The sequence below is a fragment of the Ochotona princeps genome, chromosome 1 (assembly GCF_030435755.1).
Source record: "Ochotona princeps isolate mOchPri1 chromosome 1, mOchPri1.hap1, whole genome shotgun sequence".
NCBI lineage: Eukaryota > Metazoa > Chordata > Mammalia > Lagomorpha > Ochotonidae > Ochotona > Ochotona princeps.
Genome location: NC_080832.1, coordinates 56,288,039 through 56,300,452, shown reverse-complemented (window position 1 = coordinate 56,300,452; position 12,414 = coordinate 56,288,039). Strand labels below are relative to the sequence as shown.

General features: G+C 46.2%; 1 protein-coding gene across 2 annotated transcripts in view; it reads right to left on the bottom strand.

Annotated features, from left to right (window-relative positions):
- PREP (prolyl endopeptidase) overlaps positions 1-12,414 on the bottom strand; it is a 122,272-nt gene that overhangs the window by 86,057 nt on the left and 23,801 nt on the right. For both annotated transcript variants that reach the window (XM_058660305.1, XM_058660314.1), the window contains exons 3-5: positions 5,394-5,527; positions 2,897-3,027; positions 807-1,016 (exon numbers count right to left, since the gene is read on the bottom strand). In XM_058660305.1, coding sequence (XP_058516288.1) covers positions 807-1,016; positions 2,897-3,027; positions 5,394-5,527 — 475 coding nt within the window. The remainder of the gene's footprint in view (positions 1-806; positions 1,017-2,896; positions 3,028-5,393; positions 5,528-12,414) is intronic.

Sequence of the window (12,414 nt, the reverse complement as noted above, 5' to 3'; positions counted from 1 at the left end):
TCACATATCATGCAGCATGTGAGGCAGCACAGGGAAGAGGTGGACAACTTGTCCCAGCAAGGTGCAAGGAATGTGGCCTTTCCTGCTTGGAAACTTCAGGAGTCAATGGGGAAAGAAGAGAGGGCCCATCTGAATACAACAGGGTCTTTGCACAAATGAGGGGAGCAACAAAGTGTGTGCAAGAAGTAAGAAATAGGAGTTAAACAACCAACAGGTGACTGATAGCTTCTAATTAGAGGAAGAGACGTGGTTACTGCAATAGGAAAATGTTGTAAGTACTCAGTATCATCAAATAGGCTGTAGTTTTGTTAAAAAGTCCATCTTCTCCACGATCTCCCTTGGAGATCTAATACATCTATGATTGCAATAATGGAACATGTTTTTTTGCGGGTCTGACACTGTGGTACTGATGCAAGCTAGCATCCCTTATCAAAACAATGGTTTGACTTTGGGCTGCTCCTTCTAACACAGCTTCCTGCTTCTTGGGAAGGCAGTGGAGGATGGTTCAACGATTTGAGCCACTGTTAGCTATGTGAAAGAGCAGGATGTGGCAGTCATTTGGGAAATGAACCAGCAGTTGGGAGCTGTTTCTACCTGGCCAATCCACAGACTCAAAAGCAAAAATAAGCAGTTACTATTCTAACTCACTAAACGTCGGTGTGGTCTGTTACACAGCCAAGTTAACTGCTATAGTGCCCGTGGGGGAAACCTAGTTTCTAGAAGAAACTGTCTTAGCTTCCTTTTTATTACGTGAAGTCACACCTGGTCGCCTGGATGAAAGTGCTTCATCTGAAAGTTTCACTCACCATCACTTTTGCCATCTTGTTGAGGGTAAGAGTTGTAGAACATGCCCTTCCCATCATGGGTCCAGGCCATACAGCTGAACTTCACTCTCTCGAGCACATCTGGAAGCTCCTTGGCACCGTCCACTTTCATGAACTTGATCGTCACCCAGTCTGAGCCACTGGCACTCAGGCCATAAGCAAAATATTCACCATCTTCACTAAACGCATAACCTAGAGGACACAGGAGAGATTGTTGAAGGTGAACACAGCGATGCGGTGCCTGCATTGCCCACTGTCCTCTATGTGACCTGACAAAGCTTTCTACAATGTCTGGAATGCAGAATGGGGCAGTACATAGCACAGGAAACTAAGAGTGAAGGATTTCGGGGGGTTCAGCCACGTCTTGTGGGAATTATCCTGACAACCTTGGAAAAGGTTCCTAACCTCTCTGGTTTTAGTTTGTTCTGTGAGACGAAGTCCACTCAGATGCTCTTCCATGTTTAAATTTTTATTGCTCACTAGTTCAGTGAGAAGCAGAATTCCTTTGGGACTTTCAGCATATTTTATTTATACTCTTAAGGGAATAATGGGAGAAAGGAAACGGCTTTTAGACTAATGACTAAATTATGACAAATCCCATATGATAAGATTAAATTGCAGCCATTAGGCAATTTGGGGATGCAACCCATACTACTTGGAACCGCGCTTCACAACTTCATTTTCAGTGTGCTACTGCTACTCAGATTCACGTCCATGGGGTCTGATCATCAAAGACTAGGTAAATAAAGCCCGCAGCTCTGAAATGAAGGGTCCTGGCACCCACATTTCATAAGTGACCCCAAGAAAGCAAAGCAAAGCAACACTGCTGTCAGATGGGTATGCCAGGATCCTACCAGAACATTCTCATCACTGGGGAATATGCTAAACAAATATTTGCATGGCTGGGGCTGGTGATGTGCCTCAACTGGCTAAGCTTATACCTTCAAGCCTAGTGTCAAATATGTGCACCAGCTCTAGTCAAGGGTGCGCTAATCGCATTCAGCTGCCTAATTATGCTCTGGGAAAACAGCAGAGGATGGCCCAAAGCCTTGGGACCCGGCATCCATACATGAAACCATGAAGAAGCTCCTGGCTCCTGCCTTGGGATCAGCTCAGCTCCGGCTGTTGCGACTATTTGGGGAGAGAACAAGTGGATGGGAGATCTTTTCCTATGTCTCTCCTTCTCTCTATAAATTTGCCTTTCCAGTAAAAATAAATAAATCTTTAACAAAATGGGGGAGGCGTAGGGTCTTCAAATTGATCTGCTACCAGGCAGCCCTATCACTCCTGTCTCCTGGATTACAGTGGACTTTTAGAGTTGCAGTTTCTCAGTTCTGGGGAGACTCAAGCTTAAGCTAGTATCTTCTGTACACAATAGAAGATACTCCAGGGGAAATCCTGAGCCAACTTCACTATGCAATCTAAGGTATTAGCTAAGATAATTTTCCGAATGTGCAATTATTCAGCAAAGAACCAAATAACCTAGTTCCTTGTCCTAGAACTTGGCTCACAGTGCAAACCCAGGGTCACGTTGCCTACGTCCTGTGCAGAGGGTTGCCTTGGGGCTCATTTGAGGCCTGCTTAGCGACTACGGCCAAGGAGGATTTCTTTAACTTTACATATACATCTTCAGAGTACAGAATGTGTTCTTTCCTTCAGTTCTGACATGCTAACCATCAACTAGGCTTGAAAATTCTGATACTATTTCCTGTTTCATATTGACAGGTAGAACATTTTTACATGGCTTCAGTTTCTTACTCAAGCGACTTTTTTTTTTTCAACCATAGCTAGGTGTCAAGGATGTTACAGAAAACAAAACTGGTCAAAAGCCCAGCAGACTGCAGAAGTATTTGAAGATAACGTGGGTCAAGCGTGAATTACTCTCCAGGGCCGTTGCCTGCCTTGGGGAGGGAAAAGAGGCACGGGATCGTGCAAGTGTCAGAAACATACTGGGCAAAGATGAGCTCTCTAACACTGTGTGTGCATCTGCTATACCGTGTGGTCCACGCCCTGCCTGGCAATGCACTCCCTTCAGAGCTGCAAGTCAGAGTCCCAGGCCGTGTAGCACTCACCCCGCAAGGCCACTGTGCCATCATCAGACAAGAGGTTGGGATCAAGGAAGACTCTGGCCTCTCCCTCTAAAGAATCCTGAACGTACAATACCCGCTGGTTCTGCAAACCTGTGTTGTAAAAATAAAAATACCTGGGAGACAGAAATGGTCTTTATTTAGCTGAGGAATTTTCAATTTGTAGAGTAATACACATATAAGGAAATCCTTCCCCCGCCCCAAACAAACAAAAAAAAGATCAAAAGCAAACCAAACACAAACAAGAGTACCATGATAACCAGGCCTTGCCAAAGGCAGGCACACAAAGTACGGGAAAAGCAACCATCTCACTATACCATAGCTTGTAACCTGAACTACTCTAGTATGCATTTACTGTAATATACCTGGTCTTGAGTGACTAACAAATTAAAACTGATATTCAAATACAGTAGTAACATTTTCTTTTTAAATGAAACAGCAAACATTTTGCTAATATGAAAGTCTAGCTCACTTCCCTGGCCAAGCCATCACCTAGGGGAGGAGGCTGCAAGACTGCAAATATTTCAGGCTTTGAGGGTCCTACAATCAGTCCCTCAGCTCGCAGCTGTCATACAAAGGCAGCCATGCACAACACATAGACAAGCACGGCTGTGTCCCAACTATATTTATAAACAGAGGTTGCAGACACGATCTGGCACATGGACTCCACTATCTAGGCACAAGAGCCTAGGACATTTGATAGTCAATCTGAAGGTGGCTCCAAAGAGATTGAAAAGAACAAGAGACCATGTTTAAGTAGGTATTCAAACAGGAAGAATAAAGAGATAAATTGAGAGATGCCACCTGCCAGCCAGTTTCATCTTAGGTAGCAGAAACGCATTTAATGACACGTTTAAGTGGTAAAAACGAAACATAATTAATAGAAGCAACAGTTCTCCACCACTGTCCAAAATCATCCCATCTCAACAATGATTCACCAGCAGACAATAGCGATTTTCTGTTTTCTATCACCTAAATTTTTTTAAAAATATTTATTTTTTTTATTACAAAGTCAGATATACAGAGAGAGAGGAGGAGAGACAGAGAGGAAGATTTTCCGTCCGATGATTCACTCCCCAAGTGAGCCACAACGGGCCGGTGCTGCGCTGATCCAAAGCCGGGAACCAGGAACCTCTTCCGGGTCTCCCACGTGGGTGCAGGGTCCCAAGGCCTTGGGCCATCCTCGACTGCTTTCCCAGGCCACAAGCAGGGAGCTGGATGGGAAGTGGAACTGCCGGGATTAGAACCGGCGCCCATATGGGATCCCAGCACGTTCAAGGCGAGGACTTTTAGCCGCTAGACCACACTGCCGGGCCCCTAAATTTTTTTTTAAAAAATTTTTTTCTTGGGCCCGGCACCGATGGCCTAGCACCTAAAATCCTCCCCTTGCATGTGTCTAGATCACATGTGGGCATCAGTTCTAATCCCGGCAGCTCCACTTCCCATCCAGCTCCCTGCTTGTGGCCTGGGAAAGCAGTCGAGGACGGACCAAAGCTTTGGGACCCTGCACTTGTGTGAGAGACCTGGAAGAAGCTCCTGGCTCCTGGCTTTGGATCGACTCAGCTCCAAGTGCTGCAGTCACTTGGGGAGTGAATCATCGGACAGAAGATCTTTCTCCGTGTCTCTCTTCTTCTCTGTATGTCTGACTTTCCAATAAAAATAAGCAAAAAACTTTTTCTTAAGGATTTTATTTATTTATTTCTTTGTTTGCTTTGAAAGGCATTGTTACAGAAAGAGAGGGAGACACACAGAAACAGAAACAGGATCTTCCATTCCCTGGCTGAAGCCAGGAACCAGGAACTCCAGCCTGGTCTCCTACATAGCAGCAGGGATGCAACTACTTGGACCAATTACCTGCCGCCTTCCAGGCACATTAGCAGGGAGCTGGGCCAGAAGTAGAGCATCCGGTCTCAAACCAGTGCTCATACAGGATGCCAGTGTGGCAGGTGGGGAATCAACCTGCATTTCTTTTATACAACATCTCTCTACTAAATCCCTTAATCATTATTTTAAGAACCTGACAACAGTTGATGGATCAACATGTTATTTTCATACCCAACACAGAAATGAACTTTAAAAGTAGAATTAACTTTATGCACTGACAAGTTATTTATCATCTTATCATCTCAAGAAACATCCTATATAAAGGGATCGACATGGTGGTACAGCCAGTAATGCCACCATTCGGGTGCCAGTGTGTGCCCCAGTTGTACTACCTCTGATCCAACTCCCTGCCAGTGGCCTAGGCACTGGAAGATGGCCCAAGTGGCCCTGCCATCCATGTGGGAGACTGATGAAGCTGTTGGATTGGGACTGGTCTGGCGCTGGTCATTGCAATCACCTGGGAGTGAACCAGTGAACAAAAGATGTTACTCACTCTGTCTCTACCTAACTTTTTTCAAAGTAAATCAATCTTTCAATAAATAAATAAAACATCCTCCTTGAAAGTCAAAAGAGGTGATGTCAAAGCAATGCTATGTACCGTTTTCCTTTCTTGAAGTGGCAGCTATACTTGGGATAGTCGTATAGTTCAGTCATTCTCTCCCTGAATAGCGCTCGAACCGGGCACTGCTCGAGAAAAGGCACAGTGATCTTGTTCTGGGCCTCCACAAAAGCCTGTAGAGAAAACCAAAGCAGACAAAGCAAATCAAATCCAGAACTTTCCAGGCAGAATATTATCCATCAATGTGTATCAGTAGAATCACAATTTTCTCTCAATAAATAATAATGAATGATGCTTATTTGGTAGCAAGTATGAATTCATTCAAATGTCAAAAAGCCCTATGAAGAATTCTTTCATATGACCAAATTCACAGATGGAGCAAGTGAGGCTCTAGCTTGGTGCCTAGCTGAAGAACTATCATTGTGATATAGTGGGTAAAGCCACCACCTGCAATCCCAGCATACCACATGGACGCCAGTTCATGTGCCAGACATTCCACATCTGATCTAGCTCCCTGTTGTTGTGCCTGGGAAAACAGTGGAAGATGGTCCAGTGCCTGAGCACCTGAATCCATGTGGGAGATTGAGATGGAATTCCAGGCTGTGGGCTTCAATGTGGACTAGGTCCCACCACTGTGGCTATTCGGGGAGTGACACAAAGAGGAAAGATCCACATTTGCGCGCTCTCTCTCTATCTCTCTCCAATTAGATAAATAAAAATGTTTTTTTTTTTCCCCCAAAGGGGTGGGGGGTGTTTGTCATGGCATAGCAGGTACTTGCGCCTTACAACACCAGCATCCCACATAGGTGCCAGTTCGAGTCCTGGTTGCTTCACTTCTGATCCAGCTCTCTGTTAATGGCCTGGTAAAACAGTGCAATGTGATCCAAGTGTTTTGGTGTCCCTGTCCCGATGTAGGGACCCAGAAGCAGCTCCTGGCTTCATCCTGGCCCAGCACTGGCAGCTGTAGCCATCTAAGCAGTAAACCAGCGGATGCAAGATCTCAATCTCTCTCTTTCTCCCTCCCTTTTTTTTCTTTGTAGGTCCAACTTTCTATATATATACATATATATATATATATACACACACACACACATATATATATAAAGCTTTTCTTAAAAATAAAAAAGCTACTCAGCTAGGAAGTAGGCAAGCACTCGCCACTGCACCTCAGAGGCAGTGGCATGGCTCCATGGCTCCACTGCTGAGCAGTCCGTAAGCCCCCAAACATGTTGTGTTAAAAGGTAGAAGTGGGGGCCTGACGCAATAACCTAATGGCTAAATTCTCACCTTGCATGCACCAGGATCCCATATGAGCACCGGTTTGTGTGCTGGCTGCTCCACTTCCATCCAGTTCCCTGCTTGAGGTCTGGGAAAGCAGCACAGGTGGGCCCAGGACCTTGGGACCCTGCACCGGTGTGGGAGACACAGAACAAGCTCCTGGCTCCTGGCTTCGGATCAGCTCAGCTCCAGTCATTGCGGTGACGTGTGGAGCAAACCAGTGGACAAAAGATCTTTCTGTCTCTCCTCCTCTTTGTATATCTGCCTTTCCCTCTCCTCCTCTCTGTATTCCCCACAGCCTGACACAGTGTCAATCTCAAGAAAACCATTACAATCAGCAAATGAGGAATATTTTTAGTTGGAAAGAAGAGGCCCCAAAGACGATCCACAGTTGTGTCCAAGAAGGACAAGAGAATCTACCTGCAGGAAGCCAGGAGATCCTGGCAACAAAGGCGGGGAGAAGGGATATGTTTGTAATACAGCGATGCATCCAAGCACACCACATTCATAACTGAGTCATTAGAAGCTCGTAATGCTCTAAAAACTTGGCTTCACAATACCTCACATCTGGCCACCAAGAAACAAATAGGAACAACTTGCATCAGTTTTAAATTCAATATAAAGTCCCATCATGTCTATAAATAGACAACTCACGAGGGGAAGAGGTCAGAGATGAAGAAGGTAATTATCTTTGAACAGCAGACCAAACATTTTATTACCAGGTTTGCTTGTGGATGTATCCTCAACCTCCAAGCGCCCATGCAGGTTCAAGATCAACTCAAAATGGACACTTGGGTGGTGGGGGGTGTTGTCCACCACAAGTCACCAGCCTCACTGTGCAGAGCCTGGATTCTGCTCTCAAAAAAGCTGTTCCAAACCCCATCGCTGTTTATCACACCAAACCAGAGTGTGAAGTCTGAATGCGGTGCTCAGCAGCATTTTGAAAGAGGGCCAACTGTAGGAAAATAAAGTGTTTCGAGTCACACTTTATTCCAACACAAAAATGTACTCAGTCTCACAAACACAATCCCAGCAGTAGCCAGGAATCAGCAAACATCACCTTAACCTTTTTCTTTTTTTAAATTAGAGTGTCAGATTTACAGAGTAAAGGAGACACAGAAAGATCTTCCATCCACTGGTTCACTCCCCAGTAGCCGCAACGGCCAGAGCTAAGTCAATCTAAAGCCAGGAGCCAGAAGCTTCTTCCAGGTCTCCCATGTGGGCACTGGGTTCCAAGGCTTTGGGTCATCTTAGACTGCTTTCCCAGGCCACAAGCAGGAAGCTGCAAAGGAAATGGAGCAGTCGGGATACAATCTGGCACCTGTCTTAAGGCCCTTAAACAAAAACCTTTTCCTTTTTTAAAGAATGGGGGTGCCCAGCATGGTAGTCTAGTAGCTGAAGTCCTTTCCTTGCATGTGCCAAATCCGACATGGGTGCCAGTTCATATTCCGGTTGCCCCACTTGCCATCAAGTTCCTTTTTTGTGGCCTAGGAAAGCGGTGAGGATGGCCCCAAGTCTTGGGACCCTGCACCCACATAGTAAACCTGGAAGAAGCTCCTGGCTCCTGGTTTTGAAACAGCTCAGATTCAGCCATTTCGGCTACTGAGTGGACCAGCAGATAGAAGATCTTTCTTTCTGTCTCTCCTCTCTGTAAATCTACATTTCCAACAAAATAAATAATTTTTTAAAACAAAACAAAACACTGCTTCCCATCCAGCTCCCTGCTTGTGGCCTTGGGACTCTGCACCCACATGGGAGACCCAGAAGAGCTCCTGGCTCTGGCTTCGGGTTGGCTCAGCTCCGGCTGCTGCGGTCACTTGAGAAATGAATCAATGGACAGAAGATCTTCCTCTCTGTCTCTCCTCCTCTCTAGATACATCTAACTTTGCAATAAATATAAATAAATCTTAAATAAATAAATAAAAATAGAAGAACAGGGGGATGGAAAGCTAACCTAGATCCATGGGACTTGCAATACAGAAGATTTATAATGCAGCCCCCACCTTGGCCCAAAAAGTATGTCAATACCACTCTACCTCATTAAGAAGAGCACCAATGATGAAGTCAGCTTTTTTGGTTAGGAAATCACTGTATGTGAGAGGAGCCACAGAGGAAGCATTTACATGATGGCTTGGTCTCAGCTTCTGATGGAAGGAAATGACCTGCCTCCTTTACAGATACGGGGACAGGGACACACAGCATTCAAGTCACCTGGGAGGTAAGGAAAACGACCGACACTGGAGTTACTGCACTGCAGCCACGCTAGCAGGGACTGGCTGACAACCCAGGGAGAAGGGACGGGCGGCTGGAATCCCAGTGCTTCTCCCCTGCTTGCGCTTGGCTGGATGGGGTGGGACGGGCATGGACAAGGATTTCCTGAGCGCCTCATCTAGGTTAGCACTGATCTTGGCATTGCAGGAGGAGAGGTGAGGAGTCTTCCAGGACAAAGTCCTTGCTCTCTCGGAGCTCACACCCCATTGGAAGAGACAGAAAAACAAGCCAGTAGGCTACAGAGGGCCTAAGGACACACACGCACAGAATCATCAGTGCGGCAAGGCTGCAGCTTGAAAGATCATTTATAAACCTGAACTGTTTGCTACTCATCCACGATGAGATGAGCACAGACACCCACAGCAAACGTAGAAAACCTTCACAGCAATGACAAAACCCTGGTATCTGTGTTATATAAAGAATCTCTAAAATAGTCCACCCAAAATGTGTTTTATGGGGGGAAAAAGCATGCGTAGAATTCATTTTTTTTTTTTGGCGCCTTTTAATTCTGTCTCTGCATGAATTTTACCAAACAGCCTTGCAGTTTACAAAATGCCAATTCTGATGGTTTGGACCTTTACAAAGCAAACACTGAGAACATACGCTGGAAGCACTAGGGCAGGAGGTTCTCTTAACCAGGCAGGTGGCCAGCAAGGCCCTTCTGAACTTCTGAACTGAGGGCCCAGAACTGAGAGCAGGCAGCTAGCAAGGTGTGCCAGCTCTGGGCAGGGCCAACAGCAGGTGGGAGAGCCCAGGCAGAGGGAGGGCCAGGGCAGTCATGAAGAGTGAGAAGGTCAGTGAGGCTGGGAATGAGTGAGAGAGGCACTGCCGGAGGACTTAAGACCAGTGGGGAGCTACACCACCTGGCAAGCTAGCAGGTGGGCAAATGGGAAGGTTCACTCTTGCCTCACAGAACAAAGAAGTCATGGCTGAGTAAGGAGACGAATGATTTGACTGCTTTTTGTTTCTTCTTTGTTTTACTGGAAAGACAGTTACACAAAGAGAAAGAGACACAGAAGAGAGGAAGATCTTCCATCTGCTGGTTCACTCCCCAAGTAGCCACAACCTCTGGAGCTCAGCCAATCTGGAGCCAGGAGCCAGGAGCCTCCTCCAGGTCTCCCACACAATTGCAGGGTCCCAAGGCTTTGGGCTGTCCTCAGCTGCTTTCCCAGGTTACTGGCAGAGAGAGCTGGGTGGGAAGCAGAGCAGCTGGGACACAAACTAGTGCCCATATGGGATCCTGGTACATGCAAGGCATGAACTTTATCCACTAGGCTACCATGCCAGGTCCTTGACCACCTTTTTTTTTTAAAGAGTATTCCTGCTTTGCATGGGGAACAGACTATAGGTGAGCATAAATGAGACTGGGGCAGTGCGGTGTGGAGAAAGGCTCTGCAGGAGTAGGAGGCAGCTGCAGCTTGAAGGCTGTCTTCCAGTGGGGCCTCATGGAAGCGCTCCCAGGAGTCCAAATCCTAAGCAAGGTCCCCTCCTGCCCTGAACCCTCCTGGGTCCCCATGCTGAGGGTCCCAGCAGATCCCTCCCCTGCCACTAAGATGGGCACCCTGAGGACACCAGTCTCCCCAACCCTGCTGATTGGATCTGTGGTAGGCTCTACTCAATTTCACAGTGGCTCCCAGGGTCACGGCTGCTCAAGAGACCTCTCAGCTATGGTCTTTAAAAAGGCAGGATTGAGGTCTGTATTTCACAACCCTTTGCTTCCCTTTGCATGTCTCATTGCATCCACTTCCAAAGCATCCACTTTCCCAAAGGTAGACTCGTTGACTTTTCTTAAAGCAGAATTTTCACAAATCTGTTACACCAGACACAGTAATGTCACTAGAGTAAGCACACCCAATGTCACCTCTTAGCTTCCCCAGAGTAACCCTTAAAGACCGCACACCTTCCAAGACAAATGTCTAAAGTCTCAAGTTCTTTAAGAGCCTACGTTTCTACAGCTTGGATCCATCCTTTTCACAAAGGCGGTAGAGCAAATGTTCTGCAAAGGCCACCTCCTTGCATTTTGAGGTCCACAGAAGGTTAGGAATATTTTTGATGCTTATCAGGAAAAAAAGGTACCTGATTGTTTATGCATTTAAGCATTTTTGGCTTCTTAATCTAAAATCTGAAACAAGTTCAGGGGAAAGAGGGCAAGGATAAAAAGCAAGATGGGAAAAATCGGTGATAAAGGTGCAGAGAGAGAAGTTCTCTGTTACATGAGGAGTGCCAGCGGCCACCGTCCCACTCCAGAGTCTATTAAAATGACAGAAGCATGACAGCCCAGGGATGCCACAGTCAGCTGAGCCTATGAAGACCTTAGGATTCAAATCTCTGGAGGAATGTGAACACATGTGTCTGGCAATGACAGTAGCCGCTCCAAACTGAGAAATCCTACTCCTGCCTCCTGTGGCAGGGGATGGACAAGCCAAGTTTCACTTAAACTGGTGACTCAGGTTCTAGACAGCTGTTCCACAACACTGTCGGTGGTTAGCAATCCTGTATCATGCACCCCCATGCTTGCCACAAATGCAAATCTCACTTTTAATGCTGTTACTACAATGAAAAGCAAACTAGCTGATCAACTCCCCGGCCAAGGCAGCTCAGCCTGGGAGCTGGAGACGCCTTGTTTCCTTTCCAAAAACATGGTTCCACGTTCTCCTCATCTGCACTGTATTCGAATATATCAAATCCTCAAGACCCACAGCGCAGATCAGGCACAGCAAAACAAGCACTTTGATTCCACTCACACGGGAAAATCCGAGAGTTGAACCCACAGAAGCAAAGGGTAAAAAAAAGTGCTATGTGAGTGAGAGGGAGGGTCCTTAGGAGATATTGGTTAAAGGCTAGTGATTAAGTTGGAGAAGTTCAGGAATTCTAACATACACCACAGTGACTACAATCAGTAAGAATATATTGCATACTTGACAGCTGCTGAGTAGACTTTTATAAAAAGCATAAGAGGATTCATATGCTAAGTAGCTTAATTTAACCATTTCCACATCACTCATACATTAAAACATCATGTTGCACACCACAGATATAGATATACACAATTTCTGCTTGCCAATTTAAAAAAATGTATTCTGGAAGAAAGGTAGGCTCAATTTCTCTAGATTATAATTCTGGTCTTTCTAAATGAAATATTAATAAAAAGGCAGCTCATTGAAGCTTGAGTCCTCTTCTAAGGACAAGAGTTAAGAAAGAGGAATAAACATGCTGCCGCAGATACTCACTGGGCAGTACAGCACAGAGCTGAACTAGCTCAGAGGTAAGTGCTGCAGGTAGAGAGGGCCTCTCCTGCCTGTCAGCCTGGCACAGGTGAGGTCTGCAGGCAGTCAAGAGCAGTAGGGACTTCCAGGCGGGAGATGGGGCTGTGGCAGGTGTTATCAACCTCCTCACTTCCCCATATGGCACTGCCTGCAGCCCACCAGCTCGGAGGAGTTTGTTACAACCTGCCCTCCACACTCACGCCTTCTGCACTGTCAGCTACAGTCAACTGCAGATCAGAAATATG